Genomic DNA, 20624 nt, shown 5'->3' with positions numbered 1-20624 from the left:
GGAAACACAGCCTCATATCACAATTAGGGTTGCACAATATATCGCTTTTTTTTTAGCAGAATACTGAAAGCAGCAGAAATGCAAAACTGAGTACACTTTAATATCTGTGTATTTCTCGTTATTGCGATATTCAACAACATTATCGCATATTGCATATTTTCCTCATATCGTGCAGCCCTAATCACAATGCTGATAGATTGATGAAGACACCGGTGCAACAGCAAAATAATAAATAGGTCCAATAGAGCACTCTCCTTTGTAGTATTAGCATTCAGTTTCAATTTACCCATTGGTGACAGATAATACTTGCATTACCTTCCTTTGAGATCACTTAAGATTACCCAAGAGGCAATCCCTAGAGCCCTAGAGTTTTGCTTTTGTATAATGTACTGTATACTGGAGACAAAAAATAGACTCACTGCCAAAGACACACTGGTGTACCAGCAGGTACATCAAATGAGATTTACTTACGCTGTGGCAGTGTTGAGCGGTTCAGCTGGTTTAATCTCCGTCTGGGAATATTCCGTCTCTGACTTTCTTGCAGGAACTTGACTCTTCTGTAAATAAAATTAACAAACACATAGTCCCCTATGTAAAACCACCAATCAATTCACAGAAAAGAGGCTTCCAGTTATCCAAAGAGCCAAGTTGTAGTTTATTGCTAAATATTCCAACCAACTCATGGTGCAGCTTCCTGGTTTTCAATAGTGAAAAAAAAGCGGTACGTTGATGCCCCGCTCTATTCCTTAAGCTGAGGGTGTGTCATTATGAACAAACATGGATTAATATTTGACTTGGCTCTTTCCTTCCCACTTCACCACTGTTCCTTTTACTTCAGTGGCTATGTTTGTCATACATGTTAACCCCCCTTGAGGGCTTGAGACAGTTGCAACATTTAAGTGACTAAAACCAAGTTACAACCAAGAGGCCTCTCATTTTCATTACTTCAATAATTCATGTTCAAGTCATTTTGAGATTGCAAACAATCAGCCTTTGTGCCTCACCTGTCCATAGATGTCAGTTGAAGGAGATGATCGGGATCTCTCGTGGAAACAGGTGGTTTTGGTTCTCTCCTCTGGCCCCGGATCCAGGATGTTATCAGCTGACCGGTACCGACCGGAGGCTCTCGTTTCTGATGGGGGTTTCTGTATATTCCACCTTGCCTCATACTCCGCAAAGGTGCCCAGTCTTTGCTGGTCTAAGACGAACTGCTTGTGTGCAGAGTAAGGACCTCCCTGGACCTCTTCAGTGTACTCTCTGCTCCTGATGCTTTTCATTGTGACCTCAGTTTCACTGGTGGAGGAAAGACTTAGGGCCTTGGTCTCTGTATAACATGGAGGGGCAATGTGATTGGGGAAAACAGGTTTCCCACTTTCTTTAAGGAGCTTCTGTTGGTCTAGTGAGGAGCTTTCATTGCAAGGGAGATCTTCCTTAACCCCAACTTGGTGGATTTTGTCTGGTTCAGAGAAACACCTGACCTTCTTTTCTGTAGGAAAACGCTTACGGCCACCAATGCGAGTTACCTGACCACCGCCAGGCCCCGACTTACGCATTACAGACTCTGAGACTGTTGGCAGAGGGGTGACATCTTTCCGGGCCAACGCTGAGGATGGGTAGTTAGGTAAGGCCTCAGCTCCAGGGTGCTCCAGTAGGACAGGCTCCAGGTCTTTTCTCCTGAAAGACGTAGCCCTGAGCACCCTTGCTTGTGCTTCCTTCAGATTGTCCTTGTAGGAATTGGTGAAGGAGCCCCCTGCAGAGGTCGGGGTGGTGCTTTCAGTGGACTTCCAGACATCCTGATCATCTTCAGTCTCACCCTCAGTAACAGGAAGGGTAGCTGCACTCATACTTTTCTGCAGCCTAGCTCTTCTTATCTGGATTTCATTCCTTAATGTGGTAGCAAAACGGTCGCTGCGCCTCAACTGCTTGCTTTCAAGGGACTCCTCAGAGTCTGGGCCTCTTGTTTTCTCATCTTGGCCTGCAGCATCCATGGATAGAGAGTGAAGCATGGGGGTTACCTGGGGGCAGATCTTGTTGCTCACTTGGCCGTGATGTCTTATGTCTTGGGGTAATTCTCTAAGTTGTGGTGGCAGAGACCTCCGCTGTTCAGACGGTCTGCTAGGAGGATAACTCATGAACTGGGCTTCCGCATTTTGTGCGTTGTGTCCTCTCTGGCTTCCACTATCATCAGAGCTGGATTTGGGTAAAGAGGTTTCTAGTACAGTAGTAACTTGGTGCTTGCTGTATCCATTACTGTCTTTACAGTGAGAGAGAGTGAGAGTGTGTTGCTGCTGTTGGGGCATATGATACTTCACTTGGGTGACTGAATGTGGGCTAAGAGCATTCCGCTCATTTCCAGCCTGTGCCAGGTCTACGCCTGTGATACTCTTCCTGTCCTCCGATTTTCCTGACAAGGGCTGAGGGTTGTGCTGCGTGGGCTGACATGTTGTGACACAGTAGTATCGGCTTTGTCCACTGCTGTCCGTGTTTTGGTCAGCAGCAGTGGGAGACAACGAGGTGCTTAGGTTCCTTCTCTGGTTCTGACCAAAGTGTTGTGCAGAACCGTTAGTAGGAAGTTCCTGCATGCTACTATAGTAGCCAGCTACGTTCTGCGGCTTTGGTATGGACATAGCCCAGGGCTGAGAAAAAGTGCTTTTGTCACTATGATTTCTTTGATGATAGGGCTGGCCTTGGTGAACATCACTGCTGGACAGGGAGTACTGCTTGTTTGAGCTGAACTGGTTAAGACTCGATTTATCAGATGAAGTGTGAAAACCGTCGCTGTCATTTTTCAGGGATGGGTTGTGGCTGTGGCGATTTTCAGTGGAAGTCTTACAGGGGACATAGGATTCAGGTCCTTCAGGGTGAGCCATAATGAGCCCCCTTTCATGTACCTTTGTCGCAGCAAAACTGTCACTACGTGCAGGTGGAGGGGGAGGGGGAGGCGAGGGGGAAGCAGTCTTCTTTTTTTCAGGGACATGCCAAACAGGTCCTAAACTGGTTCTACTTGAAGTGGAATGCCGGGAGCCGGCCGAGTCCTCAGTCTGTTGACCCGCACAGCCTGAGCTAACGCCTGGCATCTGGAAGTACGCCACCCTATCGTCCAGTTTGACTCCCTCAATCAGGCTCTGGCTGTTTCTGCCATTGTTGTGCTTTCCTGCTGTATCCCACTGACCGACTTTATAGAGCATGTTCTCTGTCGAGGCAGCATTGCTCTTTGAGAGAGTATAGTCTGGTGTACCAGAGCTGGTGGAGAAGGAGCTGTAGGCTGAGTCTCGTTTTCCTCCTCCAAGATGCTCCATGCTGTTATTGGATTTGGCAGGTGACAGCTGACCGGCAGGGTACGGCTGTGAGACATGTTCTAGACTGTCCATACTGCCGAGAGAGCTGAACTGGTCGGACACTCTGCGCAGGTTTGTTTGCTCCCAGCCAGAGGAGAGATCAGTTGAGGATGAGCTGGAGGTTAAAGCAAAGGATGAAGTGTGAAAAAACAAACAACAACCTGTTTTGTTCAGCAAAAATAGCCATTTACCTACAGATTGCTGTTGTTAATCAAGTTATGAACTATGGGATCTAATTCTGTACAGTCTAATGGCCGTTTAATGGCAGTCAAACTTAGATCTAATTAATTATCAGTTTTTGGGCCACTGCACATACAGCAGCATTAGCAAAGACAGCTTAAAGCCCGTCTTTGTTTTTATTTATTTATTTATTTTTTTTATCTAAAGTGCTTGATATCTACTCATGAGGCAAACTTCAAGATCCCAGAGTTACCTTGCATCATATCTGGTGTGCCAGACTTGCGTGGGTGGAGACTGTGTTTTGGCAGTCTCTGATTGGTTGTCGTTGAACTTGGTGGAGTGCCAGGAGTGAGGCCTGCTTATGGGTTCATTCCGCCTGCAGAGAGGGCAAAAAAAAAAAAACAGACTGGATCAGAGACCTGCCCCTTATGGAAAACAGTATCCACATATGAATCTGTGCAACTGAAAGTTACTGCTGTAGCTAGTACTGCATCTGTATTGAGGCAGTGCTTTTTGCTGCATTTTTGATTCAGTCCATTTACAAATTACTACAAACTATTTTAGAGGGTTTTTAATGTACGTCTCTGTGTGATCACTGATCATAAACTTTGCACAGTTGTCAGTTAAGCATATGAAACGTACCCTTTAAAGCGATTCTTTCTGAATTGCATGTCAGGAAAATGTGCACAGAACATATCAGCAATGACAACAACAAAAACAACAAATCAAATACAATTTATTTTCCTTCAAATCACTATAGACAAAAATGTGTGCATAAATCACGGACAGACTGTGTATAGCATGCTGTATAAATGGGATGAAAATCTTTCATCTAATGACATGAACCACAAGACAATCCAAAGAGATGCATGCCAATGAGAGCAGGTAATAAACCACAGGAGAGGGAGAGTTTCTATGAGAGGAATGAAGATGATATTATTACTAGACAAATGACTAATATGATTATGGGCACATGGAGTGGAAAGAAAGGGAATAGGTACTACTGATTACGATGAAGCCACAGAACCGTACCTCATGGAACTTCGCAAAATCTTCGTAAGAAAACTTCTTGCCACATGCACGTCATTCTCAGAGGGCATTTTCTGAGCTACAATATCCACCATTTTCATATTCCTGGGCAGCAGGGGGGAGGAACACACACACACTAAGAGCTCATTGACAATTGACTGGACTCACAGTAGAAGACAGGACAAAGACCATCTGCTACATAGACCGCTTGTTCTGATTGTTGAAAGTTTGTGCACACTATAGCACCGAAGAAAACTTAGTGTGTTGGGAAGGTTAGTGTCTAAAAAAGCTTACTAGGACAAAGGTTATCTAAATCCCCTCTGATCCAACTGAATTGGAGTGTTCTAATTCACAGGACGGTAACATGTAGTCTACAGAAGTGTACATGTCTACTGAAACATGGCGTTATAGCCCCCTCTCCTGGTCAAACTAATGCATGGTCCTGATTTCACAGTTTTAAGTGTCATGGAAGTTGAGAAAGGGTGAGAACAACCCTTTATGATGGACCTACAACACAGAAGACCATTGCCAGAGTGGAACAGCAACAGTTTTACTCATCTCCCATTAGGCTCATTATCTAAACAGTTCGTAGCTGAGGTGAGCTGGTTGTGCTCAGACTTTGCCATATGGTCCCAGGGGGAACACAGGCCCAGCATGGGGCAGGGAGCTTAACAGAAGAGGGAATCTCAATCAGATCAGCCACATCACCCCTCGATTCAAGCTGTCGTCTGCCTCCCAGACAGCCCGCATATCACTTCACAGGCACATAAGACTTTGGTAGTCATTTAGTACACCTACAGTGATATTAATGTAGTTGAGTTTATACGATTGTTAAACTGGGAGGGTTATAGGGAAAGTATATATTTTCTACTTGTATAAAATGGGTTAAACTGATTCAAGGTTTGTGTTTTGAATGCAGTTTATAATGCATGGCATGTTCTCTTTGACTTTTGGTAAGATTTTACGCATCAGTTTCTGACACCTATCAAAGAAACATAACTTAAGTGGAATACGTTTTAAAACACCTGTAAATACTTGTTCATTGTTTAGCCTCAGTCTATTATCATTATGTTAGACCTCGGTAGCTAGTTTTACTATGAGGGAACTGTGGAAAATTGGTGTTGCACTGGTCAACAATTTTAGACAAAGCTTTGCCCTCATTGGACTCAAGACTTGGCCTACAAAGCCATGAGGTCAGGGGGTCCAGCCCCCACAGTCACCTTGTCTAAAGGTCTTTAATGATTGGATGACCAGAGGTCCGATCAGCAGCTTCTTTCAGATGGAGACCTGAAACAAACTACTGGGTGAAATGTATAACTTAAGCTATTATATCTGCACCCTGCACTACTTTTATAGATTGAGAATTTTTAGACAGAGATTTGGTTAAGCTCAATAAAGTGGGACAATTTCACAAAATTAATTGTGGATTAAAGTTAAGGCCTATTTAGAGGACAAAGAAAAGCCAACATGGAGCCCAGTCTTCCTCGTCTCCTCACAGTCCGTGTTTCTAGGGCACTAGGAGCTAGCCACACATGGCGCCTGCTATTGGTATGCAAATGACCCTGGTTTTATTAGGCCTATCGTCAGGGCTACAGCTGGGCCAGCACAGATATGCTAGGAAAGTGAATCAGTTGGCTGGAATGGGGGCAGGGGGAGAGGGTATTTTCTAAGTGATCAGTTTAGATCCCCATTTCCCTTCGCATGTATCCAGTACCAACCAGTCCACATTTAAAAATAAACAACACACATATGCATACAAAACCAAACAGACTTGTTAAAAAAAGTAACAGCTAATGTATTAATAATACTTTAGGAGGGTATTCACAGATGATTTTTGTTTCCTAAGTCCTATCCTAAATCCTAAATCCTAAGTCTTGCTGATCATGGCTTAACCTAAATGATGAATGACCTCAAAATTAATGATAAGACAAAAACAATCACCACAATACAATAAGAGTATTAGGGTCATAAAAGCAGGCAAAGAAGGCCACAATATGTCCCCTGGTTATTCACTGAACTATCACAAGACAAAAAGCAGCAGGTATGATGGCCTTCAAACACAGAAGTCAAAAGTTTAAAATACAAAAAAGTGATTAAAACATAAAATAATGTTCAGTTTGACTCACCAAACATCTGGATGAAGGAATTCAAAATGGACACAAAGAAGAAGAGTGTTATCCAAAAGACCATACAATAATATTAGCCTGGAGCTCAATTTGGAAGTGAGGCCAGTTGTACCCGTGTGCTGGTCAGGCACTGCATTCCACAGACACTTCAAAGACGAGCTAAAATAAAGAGACATGCAGGCCGCTGAGGTCTGAGCATCATGGCACAACTCCACTTCCTCTGAACACACATCAACCACAACTCAAAAACAGAATATGCAACGCAGTATGGCCATGACTAAAACTAAGTTATCTGGGCTGAAGTAGTTTGAACGGAGGGAAGATTTCCTCCAGGATTACGTGGGTTTTACCCCGGGGAGGGGGTGGAAGAGAGTAAAGAGAAGGAGGAGGGGTATTGTCACAGCCAGTCCTCTCGGAGTATTCCCGTACCTTGCCTCGCCTCATTGGCTCTTAGGGGCTAATATGCTAATGATGGGATGAAATGCCGGACTCTTGTCTTCCCATCTCCCCTCTTGTGCGGCAGACATGCATTTCTACCATTGCTATGGTAACAGGTTGCTCTCTGGGGTGGGCCAGGGTTCTGGGGCACCCTGTTTCCTGAAAGCCTTGGGAAATGAGCATTGCAACTGCACAAGCAGGGATGTAAGCGACACATGGCACATACAACTTAGTATTCAAAACTATTGATTTAAGCACATGTTGTGCTCATTATTTCAGGTTGTGTTTAATTGGGCTCGTTAGCTGTAGTTAAATGAATGTATGAACGCTACATAAATGAATATCTAATAATTAAACCTCATGCCCATTGGGCTAAGATTAGCCACAATAGCATTTTACTCTATTGTCTCGGATTAAAATTATTATGACATAGTGGGCTATGTTTAGTTTAAATTAATTTAAAATAATAGTATTATACTCAAAGACACAATTCCTGCTAAATTAGCAGTGTGTCACTTCATTTCCATTTTGTATTTTTATATTTTAAAAGTGGGGTCTTATGCCCTCTTGTTATGCCTATACTGGAGGTTCCAAAGATTGATTAATTTATTTATGGATTCAATTTATTACATTAACAGGACAAGGCACATTAATCAGCATTTGTGTAAATGTGCCAGTTAGCCAGCCGGCTTACCTTAAACTACAGTCATAATGGCGAGACCATTTTGACAACTAATAAAGTGGCCGTGCCCCCTCTTGTAGACAAGTGCTTCATAGATTCTCTTGGATTCTCATGTTCGAATTCTCCGCCGACTTCCATAATAAAAAAGGCTTTTGGAGACTGTCCCCTTCTGGACTTAATTGCTATCACATAACCTATACAACATACCTATTAGTTAGGATCTGACTGTGTATAGGAAATAATAAACTATACAAGAGTGCTAATTGCTGTGCCCTTTGAATGTCATAAAATATCTTGATCAGTCTGGACAGACACTTTTTGAAGCCAGCTTGCTAACTCAGCACCCAGCACTTTATATCCATTTGTTTAACCTTGATTCAGGTCTCACCATGGAGTGCCTGGCGCTCCTTTTAAATGTAGCTTCTAGTGTATTGTGATTTTATGTGTTTGGATTTTATGTGATGCTTTTAATGTACCCTTTTAAACAGCAGATTTGGCACATGCAAACCAAAGACAAATTTCTGCCTTTTTGGATGCAAAAAGTAGACAATAAAGTATTTTATTATATTATATATATTATTTTAAATTGACCAACAAGCAATTTAATTTTCAAATTTGCAGGGTCATGACTTTTATGCAACACCGGCATAAAATGTCAAGGAAACTTGCCTGCAACACCTTTCTATCTAAATCTTTGCAATTCATAATTCAAAGTAATTCAAACTAATATGCCAATTATTTTGCCAATGTAACTGTACAGATGGTATAGCAGATATTTACAGCTGTACAGATTATAGTTGTACATAATGACCAGGACAAGGTTTTTTTCTTATTAATTTGCTCTGGCACACCAACAAGAGTTCTGGTGACAGGCAAGAAGATTAGCAAAGAATGGTTGTGACCTAAAGCCGATAGGAAAGCAATACAATTCACAGTGATCTATTGTGAGGGAAGCAATCAAGCATAAAGTCCAAACAAGGTTCTCATTGTGAGGTACAGCAAATGCATTATTTTCTAAGTTTAGCAATTGCCTTCTGCATCACATGGATTGTTAACAATAACTAATTTGACCAATGGTGTAAGATTCTTCTCATTAAAAAACAGACAATGTAATGCCCTACAATGCGTGGCTTGGACAGATAGATGCATTCACTATTGTATGACATCTGGGAAAATGAAGAGCAGCATCATGTACTGTACTGTATAGGGCAGAAAGATGTCAAGGTTATAATGCACCCAACCTGCACTTAGCAGGTGAGCCGGTGGATTCCATCTGGTCCCTGTGGGTCTGACAAAGGCCCTCTTCAGCAAACCCTACAATCAAACCAGTCATGTTTCGGGTGAGGGAGGTGAACCATGAGTAGCATGTAATGACCAGCACATTCCTGGGCTGAGTGGCATACCAGCTGTCAAGTCGCCGGCTGTCTGCACTGACCCACAGTCAGAAACACCTGGAAACATTTTGTCTGAGGGTGAGGGTCTTAACAACATCACTATAACAAAGTCCTGCATGTCCTGCGACTTAAACACCGTCCAATATTACAATTCAGGTTGTTTTGGGGTAAATCAGTAACTCAGAGTGCTGGTATAAATTCACCAACAACCTGTCAATTACTTAAAGCAAGCAGTGGGGCCTCTCTTCTACTCTTGTAACAGTATCACAGCTGAAGTGTGAAAGACCCCGAAGCACAAGGCAAGCAACAACAACAAACAAGTGGTCCCGTTTTTTGGTTTGAAAATCTGTCCTGAGTGATCCGATCACAGGTGGCCATCTGTACAGGTGTAAATAATACCCAGGACGCATTGAGGATGCAATGAGATCCGATCACTCAGGCCTGGTTGTCTGGACCGTATATGAGCACATTCTTTTAGCAGTTTGTACGCAAATGTGTCCTGGGCTACATTGAAGGACCGCTTTTCAACTGTAAGTGGACTACGTACTCATTCACAGGCTTATTCCAGCTATTGGTAGCTGTGCGTTTTTAAAAACATTAGTATTTTGAACGCATTTCTCAAGTCACAGACACCATTGAGAGCGAACCTTGGTTTTGAGGTTATTGTTATACTGTCGGCGATGTGTCTGTGTTTTTGTTCTGGTGCTCTGCACAGATCTGCCCATCTGCTCTCCTCTTTGGTGCTCTGTGCCCCGTGGTAGCCTTGAAAAGGCGGCCGTGTCGGCAGGACGGAGGTCCCAGGGAATGCCGCTAGACAATAACCTTTTTTTTTGTTTCATAAAATGTACCTAAATTCACAAATTTGTAGGATATTACTACAGACATTCCTGTTCTTACCTCGCAATCTCTGCTGTTGCTTTTTAGAAGCAGGCAAGCCCGTTGTTTTGTCATTTAAAAGCTTTTATTATGAAGCAACAAAATCAGGAAATGTGAAATGTGAGACTCCTATACGCATCTATAGATGCATATCTATAAGTACAAACAAAAACCTCAACATATTACATACACACATACCGCTGTCGGGCAGTAAAAAAAGTTACGTCCTTTGGCACACACAGACACACAATGTCCGAACATGACGCCTGTAGGCAACGCTTTTTCATTAGTCATCGCACGTTTCTCTTATAATGTATGATTTAGCCTGTGAGTGACCACACACACACACACAATCACTCAGGATGTAAACACACGTACTAGAGCTGTCCACTTGTGATTGGATCATTCATAACAGATGTTAAAAGCAGGTGAAAACAGAGCCAGACTGGGGATTAAATGTAGTACCTCTTACTGTGGACCAACCACAAACAATCCATAAAGTGTCATATATAATATAATAGCACGAGCAAACATGCACAAAGCAGTCAAAAGTGTAGAGAAGTGTGAGAGAAATGATTAAATGTTTATGTAATTTCTGCCATGACATGCTTTGATTGTAGTTCCCTGCAGGTGAACTTCCCTATTAACATTCATAATCGCTAGTATGGTATGACAAAATATTTCTCATGTTACCCAATAGGCAAAGTATAAATGTGTAATCCCCATAATGAAAATAAAAAAAAAATCAAACATTCCTAAAAAACACTTCTGTCCGACAATGATTTCTCCTCCTAGTTTCACATACATACCTTATGAAATGTTTATTATGAACTAAAATGTATTCATGTCACTCGAAAAACCCATCACAGTTCAAAGCAAGTGTACTTTTTCTTTGATTAGACAGTACGGTTAAATTTTTTTATTGGATTGAAACCTTCTATCTATATCTATTTCAGTTACTCCTTGTCAACTCACCTTGGGAATGGAGCAAACCAAAAAGAAACCGAGGGGTGCAGTTAAGACAGGGCTACAGGTAAATCTCTAAACTAGGATTTTCTCGGCTGAGACCCAAACAATTTTAAGAAATCTGCTTATGACAAGAATTCAGTGCACAGCATTCCAAACGTACTACATAGGCTTATTTAAAAAAAAACAACGACAAGTAAATGTAAGTCTCTGCACTGCAACCCCTACTGAATACTTACACTGTAAGTTGGGCCAATAAGCTCTCCCAGGTATAATTGGATTGTGCACCAAACCTCTGTACAGGGCGAACACATCTAAAATAGCCACATAGATGTAATATTTTTTGATGCTGCAACAAGTAAAAGAGAGAGGAAGGAGAAGCCTTCTGCTACACTAGACAACGTCTCATCCAATGCAGAATAATGAAGCATGTTAGTGACTGTGGTACTACTGTAACAATGCCAGAAGGGGGAAACCAAAAGCCACAACAAACTTCAAGCTTCACGTTGTAAAGTTTAATGATTCACTTTGCAGTTAGTTGCATTTTCTGCAAATGCCTCAGGGGAAGGGAAAAGAAGGCCAACCACTGCGGGGGGGTCCTGATGCAAATTTAAATCCTATCTGTTCTAAACTAGAGAGGTAAACAAAATAATGTGAACACCTCATGTAAAAAAGAGTTTAGCTATGGTGATCACCACTGCAATATCCAAGCTCCCAAGGCAACATGGGAGAGCTATTGGGGTTTCAAATCATTTCTTTCTGCGAATTCCAGTTGCACTGGTGTTATCGTTTTCTTTGGTCTCAGTAAAGGACTGTCCATATACAGTAACCAGAATTCAAGTTAAAATGTTCCGCATTTAGCCAAATTACAACTTTTGGATTTAACAGTTAGCAAAGCATAACAATAGCAAGCTGGAATGCATGCAAATGTAATGTGTTGCTGTGGATTTTACTGTATGTAGCAGTTAGTGTTGGCAAGTTTTAAACAAATTTAGCATAAAATGTACAATTTAACTGCAGCTCACACCCTAGTTTTGTTTTTGATGTGCAGATGTTTTCAATCACATTAATAAAAGTGAAAAATATATACATTTGAAAGATTCCCTCATTTGACATACTGAAGTTGAGGCCCGGATTGCACAGTAGTTCTGTCGAGGCATGTGCGATACAAAAGATGACGAGATGCTTCCTACAAAAAACCCACACCTATCTATACTCTATGTGACGTGTGACGAGCCTCTCCCCTGCCTCTCTTCTAAATGACACTATACCAACAGTCTCACATTAGTCACTGCATCCAAAATACATGACTTGCTAAATCAAGCTCCTCCCTTGTGCTGTCTATAAAGAGACCACGCCTGTAGAGGAGCAGGTTCTGACAGCTTCCTGATTCTCATTCAACTATCCGTGAGATCAAAAGAACGGCGTTACATGCTGACACTTAAATGCACAGGCACAGATAAAGCTTCAAACATTAGGGTTCCATTCCGGTAAAGATAGTGATGTGAAATGCTACACTGTGCAACTGTTAAAGCGTTGAGATATATCAACTTAGCAATATGTACAATAAGACTTGTCCTTGTAAGGAGATGTCTCTCTATTTACAATTACAAACATACCAAAATGACAATTCCCAGATCCTTTCGCTATGCCTCCTGCTCTTCTGTAGTTGAATCTTCACAGTATTTACTTCCTATTCTCCCCATTTTAAAAGAAAAAATACATGTTGCTGCCATGAATCATGTGAAAACTGTGACACTAGCAAGTGATTAGCCATGATACAAGACACTTTTGAAATATTTAGTAATATTGGGACTGCTTCTAGGTCCATTTTGAGTTGATTTACAGTCTAATTTCTCTCTTGGCATGTACAGCAGTTTGTGATGCTGTTGAAGAACTGTATTGCATTAGACAGGGAGTCATTTACCCAACTCTCATCAATACAAATTTAGTGAACAAAATATTATCAGCAGATTATATATATTATTAACAGCTGTCAGTATAATACATTATTTAACAGCACCACAAACTACATCCTCGAAAATAACCACATAACAAAAACTGAACAATATAACCTTAATGAAGGTAGGACTTACCGCATTGCTGCATTAGTTAAATAGGTGTACCTAATAAACTGGCAGCTAAGTGTATGTCCAATTTATTTACAGACTAGTGGTTTTTCCACACACACACACTTGTTGTTGCAAATGGCTTTCTGTTGGCATGCAAGTAGCCATATTAGATTAGTTGGCATGAAGCTAAAAATGTAATCTACAGGAGGCAACAGATACTTTTACTGTTAATAATTCAAACTGCTGCAACAAAGTGTTTTAAAGACCCAATGAAATTAAAAAATACATTTTCCAAGTTCTAATCCCCTTCTAAAACATCCTTAAATATTATTATCTGTATGACTGTGTGGGTTGATTTTATGGACAATGACTGCGGCAACACGAGCAAACATACCCACAACAGTAATCAGATTGTGATTCAAATTCTTGCTAAATCCTGAATGGTGCATGGAAGTGTGTGACGTCACGGTTTTCCAACTAAGCTCCTCCCACTTCAAACAGTGAGAACAATGACATTAACAGAAATACAGAAATCTTTCATGTGTAGCAACCAAAACGGTTCTAACTTTGGCAGAAAACTGTGTGTTAATGTAGACTCCATTGCTCATAGATAGAAGCCGATTGAAAAGATGTGTTTTCAGGGCCTTTAAGTTGTCCCTCAATAAATATGAGTAATCAAATAGGCACAAATTGTTATAAACAGTTACACAGCCTTCTTGTTTCCAGATCCTACTATAGACATGTCTATTGAGAATAAAACACAATGAGTGAGACTCACAGCCACGTCCAGAGATAAATGGTAAATGGACTTCCTTGTACGGTAGGATTTGTTCAGGGATTACGTTATTATAGGATACAGTACAGAAGGAAATGCGGATGGCACAGAAAGACAATGGGACCAGTGTTTCTCACACACACACACACACACACGCAACAAGGTCATTTGTAAGAAGGCCTCCAGGACTCAGTTGACAAATGATTCATCAGTTAAACAAGATATGAATACTCAACAATACATTGGAGTCAATAAGTCACAGGGACTGGCCTATGACAAAAGAAGTAAATGTAATTTATTGTGGGCTTACTGTTCCGCTGCAGTCTGTTCTTTGGTCAATGAGAAAGAGTGAGATGTGTGGTGTTGTGTGCTGCAAAGAAGAAGAAAAAATGCAAACTAGAAATGCCTTATCCCAGAGGGCGTGAGATCAACTGACTGATAAAAACAATCTCAGTGCCAAATATTGTCATTTGCATCATTCCCCTTGTTTGTCCTTCCCACACCTGCCTGCGTGTGATCTAATAGAGAAAATGATGTTACCTACAGCCTCATTTCCTTCCTTCAACTTGAGCATGAAAAATTGTGTCACAAGCCACGGCCTCCTATTGACTGCAACCAAGTACAACCTGGCAAAACAGGACCATCTAGCTGCAGAAAACTCATGTGACAGCTTAGAAACACCAGCAAGTGCAGGCTAAGTCTACAGACACACTACGCAGAAAAACAGCTGCAAGGGCCAGGATCCTCTGTCTCCACTCCTCTGTCACCTTGGTTTGTTGGAAATGTTACCATAGTGACCGGTTAGGCTGGAGGGGTTGGTGCACTTGTGACAGCAGCAGATGTAGAAGGAAAGGGCACGGGAGGGGACCGGGGATTGGTTACCTACCTTTTCACCACCAGACTGAGGGTCTTGTGGGAGCCTTTGACTAGGCAGATTGCCTCCTGCCTGTAGCCACTCAGGGGAATCTCGTTGATGTTGACAAGCTCGTCTCCCACCTGGAGACTCACAGCTGCTGCCTTGCTGCCCTCCTCAACCTGGAACATAAACACAGCAGATGGAAAACACACTATTTTATAAAGATACCAATATATTTAAGGAAGCCAACTTCTGTCGGCAAGCTAGCTGGTTAGCATGATACAGGACATTTTGGCAATCTTTAGCCATAGCATAAATCCTTGTTGTGTTTTTTGTCAAAGCTTCCTCCAGCCAATCGGTTTCCATAACAATAATATATTGGGTCTCTGAGTCAAACTTACAGAAGAGCAGACTTAGGATAAAACATGCTAAAGAAAATGCTAGCTGACTTAATAGCCGTAGCCAATGTTTGCTAATTTTTTTTCACAGCTGTTAGCTTTCAGTGCAGTCCAGTTAATTTGTGCAAAGTCCAAAAACACTGCTCTGCCTTTCTGTTTGACTTAAAAAAAGAGGAAGATGACTTGTCCAATCTGTGGGATAGGTGTGGGAATTCAGAGGAAGCTAGATGACACCAAACCAAGAAGGTCATAGGTTATAATAATAATAATAATAATAATAATAATAATAATAACAACACACCATTGGGTTGTCAATACAACATTTGCACGCAGCGCAGAGCTGAGTCGCCACCATTTTGGACTGAACGAAGGGCTTGCATTAATAACGGAGATACGTCAAATAAGCCATTCCTACTTGCAAGAGGGGATTAATTTAATTTAAAACTGCTATTAAACAACGAACATGGTATGGTAAACATATATGGATAATAATAATAATACTTTTATTTCCTCTTGAAATGTTAATTATGCACCAAACACCGAGGCAAATTCCTTACATGTGAAAACATACTTGGCAGCAAACCTTATTCTGATTCATTTTTTAATTACAAATATATAGTTAGAGAGAAAGAAAATGAGTCAAAAGAAGTTTTAAAACAGAAAAATTACAATTGACACCTGCAGTTACGATTCATTCATTCATGCTTGAAACGATCACTGCCCACGGCTTCTGTTCCCATTGACTGCAATAGCTTACACAAGGACACAATTCAAAGTATTGTCAAACATTCAGGTTGAGATAAAATTCTGAAATGTACCACACTACTTCTACCATGAGATCATTGGATCAAGATTCAATCAAGATTTTTGCAATAGTTGTTTACAGTACTGTTTACAGTAAAACATTTAGATGCACCGCGGGCGCAATTTTTTATTTTTTTTTTGCAGAAATCTGGCAGGATCTTTTGTGGATGAAAGTCTGAAGATGCGGTGGAGCAACGTTGGTGTCATTTGAGGAAAAACTGTGATGAGTTCAATTAGTTGTACAGTTTTTGATGGAAATTTGTCATGGAAAGGGTCTTTTAGAGGCAATCAGAGGTCTACGCTAATGCCTATAGTTTGTAAAAGGACAGGTTATAAAGAAAACTCGTGTAGTATTAGATAGCATGTTAGCATTTTTGCCAAGCCAGTTTGACAAGTTAAGTCTGTCTTCAATTTCATCTTTTCATCAATAATTACCTGATCGCTGCGAAACCTAAAAGCTAGCTCTGGATTCTTACCCAGATCATTTGAGCAGAAGAAGAACACTGCTTGTGGATCTTCATGACAGAAGGTAACTGATACTTTATGCTTTTAACAGTACTTTGATATTATTCACGGCAGCATTCAGTCCACAATTGTGGCTGTTAGCGTCACATCTTATTCTAACCTCTTTGATCAAACTCTCTTTATGGACCTCTGCCTTTGGAATGTGACAGTAGGGCCATAATGGGTGTTGCCCACCAATCGAGGATTGTGCCTTTAATGCACACAGTGCTAAATATTTGTATTAATCAGAGTGGCCACAGGCGCATAGAGAATATCCAGCTTATAAGTGGGTGCCAAAAGACTTCTTATAGCCAAAAGGTTCCAAACACAGTGTTGTGAAAGAGTTTAAGTAACCTCATACAACCTAACCTTGGTGCTACTTACTGCCTCTCAGTACTTTGAAACCTGTGATAAGCAAACCCCTGATATTTACCGTGGGTTTTAAAGCCTATTGTGGTGCAGATTCTGCTAACATGACCTTATGTTGTAACTTGTGTACTGTGCTTCAGAGACAAAAAGACCCTGATTGTGAATAGAGGAGACAAGAAAAAGAACCTGCAATATTTAGACACATTTTTTCAGTGTTTATTACAAAGCATCTTCAGAGCAGGAAACCATTTATGAAAGACCAAATTGAGTTTATTGAAATCATGGAGCCTACCACATGCCATCAGAAACTTTAGCACATTTTTTGGACACACACACACACACACACACACACACACACACACACACACACACTTAAAACCAAGGGCAGTATAACTATAAAACTGAAGATGTTTAAGTTTCTTGTTGACATTCCTAATATATATCTTATATGGTAACGGTGAAAGAAGAAACGCACTGTTTACCAGAGTTAACAGCAGGTTGGCTAGTTTCTAAAGACATGAATCAAAGGCTATAAAAAATACTTCAAAAAGCTGCTGTCCAAGCTAGTGGCATGCTGTAAAAACAAACTGCATTGTGTTTGTTTGAGGGCAGACACCTGGAATAACACATCTCTCAAAGGGGAAGTACAGTGAACTGAGCACAGCACACTGAAGTCAGCAACTGCTAGTGTTAATACATCCCATCAGACCCACTGCATATAACATATTAAACTGACAAAACCACAGCTACAGCGAAGGTCTCTGAAGTGTCAGCGTTAAGGTCAGTGCTGTCCTCACACTGATGCAGTAAGTCCGATATGAGAGGAGAAAGACAGCACGGCTCAGTGTGGAAAGAAAAGCAGTGAGAACTTGCTTGGCAGTTGGCACGTTAACACACAAAAGTCAAGCACTGCAGCTGACTATCAGTTCTCCACTCAACCTGTGAGAGGGGGCTGTATGACTCAACTACAAAGGTATGTGTACATTTACAGACCATTACGTCTTATATGGCCTTTATCCTCAGCACAGAAAACCAGAGCCAAGATAGCTCAAATCAAAAGCCCCTTTTCATTTTTCTACAATACCAATTTTAAGGCAGGGTTAAGGCAGGGTGGACTGAGAGATTTTATGACTGGCTAGAGTCCTATGCTGGTTCTGATATGGTAGTGTATTTTTGTTGAGAAAGTCAATCACTGACTGATGTGTTTACAGTTGGTTAACATGTTTAAAATGAACACAAAACAGTCCAGTTTTACTAAACCGGAAAATCATTCTCACTTCATAACACTAATTTGAATAAATTTACCTCAGGTACACAAGCACCAAATGGACATTACATTTAGGCAAAATGGTTGTCTTTCACAAGGGTATATTAAAGATATTAAAGTGTACTCCGTTCTGCTGCCTTTAGTATTCTGCTAAAATACAACAACAAAAAAAGAATGACAGTTACATTTTTAAGTGCAGTTTTTACTGATTTTTTTTTTTTCAACTAACACAAAAGTGTTAGAGTGTTTTCCGTGAAATATCGCAATCTTTTTGGGTTGTGTTTATTGCGGCAGTTGATATCGCGGTGACGATAAAAAACGATATATTGTGCAGCCTTAATGGAGGCCATGTTGCGAACTGTATTACAGCAACGTTTGGCCTTCATTTGATAGAACAGCTGAAGACAAGTAAGGGGGGAGAGAGAGGGGGGACGACATGCAGCAAAGGGCCGCAGGTCGGACTCAAACCCGGGCCACTATGGTAAGGACAGAGCCTAAGTATGTGGGGCGCACACTTATCGGGGGAGCTACCAGGGCACCCTGTTGAAATGTTTTAATAGTTTTTGGACAATAATGTAGCACTATGGCACATAGGAAAAAAAGATATCAGAGTTTAGCAATTTGTTGCCAATTAAAAATATAGAAAATCAGACTCATCCTTAAAGCATTGGGAGTTAAAACGGTTTTAAAAAAGATGGACTAATTTTGCAAACTCCAGAATACATTCAATTATACAGTACAGTGTTTGCGACCAGACCATGCTGCTGTGCAAAATCTTTTGCATTTTTTTTCTTGAATGCCAATGGAAGTTTGATTACAGACTACGCAGACAGGCATGGTGAAATGTAGCTCCAAAGAATCAGAGAATGTCAACAGTGGTTAAGGAAAACAAAGGAGAGAATGTTAAATAAACTTATTAGTGTAACCAAGGCAAAACTTTTCTTTAAAATCACATTTATCTGGGCCTAACAAGTTAACAATTGGTCAGTCCAAAAACAGAGGACTGTACAGTACTACCGTCATTGTTTTCTACCATTTTTTGTACATACAAACAAAGGATGTCTTTAAGATCAACAACTTGCCAGGACATCTGCGTGACACACTGGGGCTGCACAGTAGTCTGACTTTTATTCAAAACAACCTAACAGGAAACATGGCTCCACAATAAGAAAATCATTTAAGAATGCATATAAAAACAACTAACGGTGTCAAGTAGCAGCATAAAGGAAAAAACAAGGGCAAATAAAGGCAGTGTCTACACAACATCAAGGCAGGAGGTTGATAGCGCTTTTTCAAACATTTTTCACTATGGCAGCCCAATCAGCATGAGCCATACCATGTCCTTTGTTTACTATTCTTCCTCTAGGCCCTAATCGGTCAAACTCCAGTCATCCTGAATGCCTGGGTATACTCAAAAATAGCCACATGTCTCTCTGTGGGACATTCAGGGAAGGATGTGGTGGTGATGAGGGTAAGGAATGTGTCTTTTCTGCTGACAGATGTCCTGTGCAGCGAGCTGACAGGGCACTGAACTCAGACCTCTTGGATGCACTGCCTACACACATCATGACAATGTTCATTGCTGTTTGACAAGACATCAGCAACCACGTAAACAAACTCATGCATGCAGTATTTGACCTTTGCATAGCTTGTTTTTTTTGTGTGGTACTTTTAAGTTGTATCAGTTGCTGTAAGTTAGACTGACGTTTAAAGCATCTCTGCCTTTTGCAAACTGATTGCACTACATTTGGTTGTAGCAAGTAATAACCATGTTAGACTGAGAAATGGGATAGTTACTATAACAGTGGTCACTGCTGGTGGCATGTAGTTTAAGCATCATTCCCAAGTGGTGGATTTTAATCGTTGTACTACTACTACTACTTTTTTAGCCACACTAGAGTTATGGTAGGGCTGGGCGGTATATCGATATATTTTCAGACGAGATATGGGACGAAACAATACCGTTTATTAATGGTGTTTCGGACCATGGTTGATCCGTACGGTTGGTCCGTGAAAAAGATACAGGCAATGCAATTTTCTGTTCACATGAACAAGGCATGTTAAAAGCATTTGATAGAGACGGTCATGGCTACTGGAGGAGCGGAAGAATTTGAAAACACGTGACGCTGGCTACAGAGCTCCGTCGTATTGGTGGCAGTTGGTAGTTGAGTTACCCATGAATGGCTTCGAGCCGGGTAATGTAAAGGTCAAATACTGCATACATGAGTTTGTTAAGTGGAAGTTGAACTTTTGGGCCTAGAGGAAGAATAGTAAACAAAGGACATGGTATGGCTCATGCTGATTGGGCTGCCATAGTGAAAAATGTTTGAAAAAGCGCTATCAACCTCCTGCCTTGATGTTGTGTAGACACTGCCTTTATTTGCCCTTGTTTTTTCCTTTATGCTGCTACTTGACACCGTTTCAGTCAATCCTTATTGTTGGACCCTATCATATAGATATAACATCCAGCCCTAGTTTTTAGGTGTCATTTTTGAAGGAATTTTGCCCCATCTAGAAATGCAGTAAATAATCTCCATTAAAAGAAAGAAT

At 41.0% G+C, this 20624-nt stretch overlaps 1 protein-coding gene across 3 annotated transcripts in view; it reads right to left on the bottom strand.

Annotated features, from left to right (window-relative positions):
• Positions 1-20624, bottom strand: part of shroom2a (shroom family member 2a) — a 38718-nt gene that overhangs the window by 10124 nt on the left and 7970 nt on the right. Inside the window, exons 3-6 of one of the 3 annotated variants that reach the window (XM_078259795.1) lie at positions 14763-14911; positions 3772-3894; positions 1005-3453; positions 472-557 (exon numbers count right to left, since the gene is read on the bottom strand). In XM_078259795.1, the coding sequence (XP_078115921.1) occupies positions 472-557; positions 1005-3453; positions 3772-3894; positions 14763-14911 (2807 nt within the window). Of the gene's footprint in view, positions 1-471; positions 558-1004; positions 3454-3771; positions 3895-6673; positions 6865-13125; positions 13146-14762; positions 14912-20624 lie in introns of those variants that run through there. The other 2 variants (XM_078259797.1, XM_078259796.1) reach the window with 2 other exon arrangements.

The sequence above is a fragment of the Sander vitreus genome, chromosome 9, assembly GCF_031162955.1.
Source record: "Sander vitreus isolate 19-12246 chromosome 9, sanVit1, whole genome shotgun sequence".
Classification (NCBI taxonomy): domain Eukaryota; kingdom Metazoa; phylum Chordata; class Actinopteri; order Perciformes; family Percidae; genus Sander; species Sander vitreus.
The sequence above is the reverse complement of the archived record's forward strand: the minus strand, read 5'-3'. Positions and strand labels throughout refer to the sequence as shown.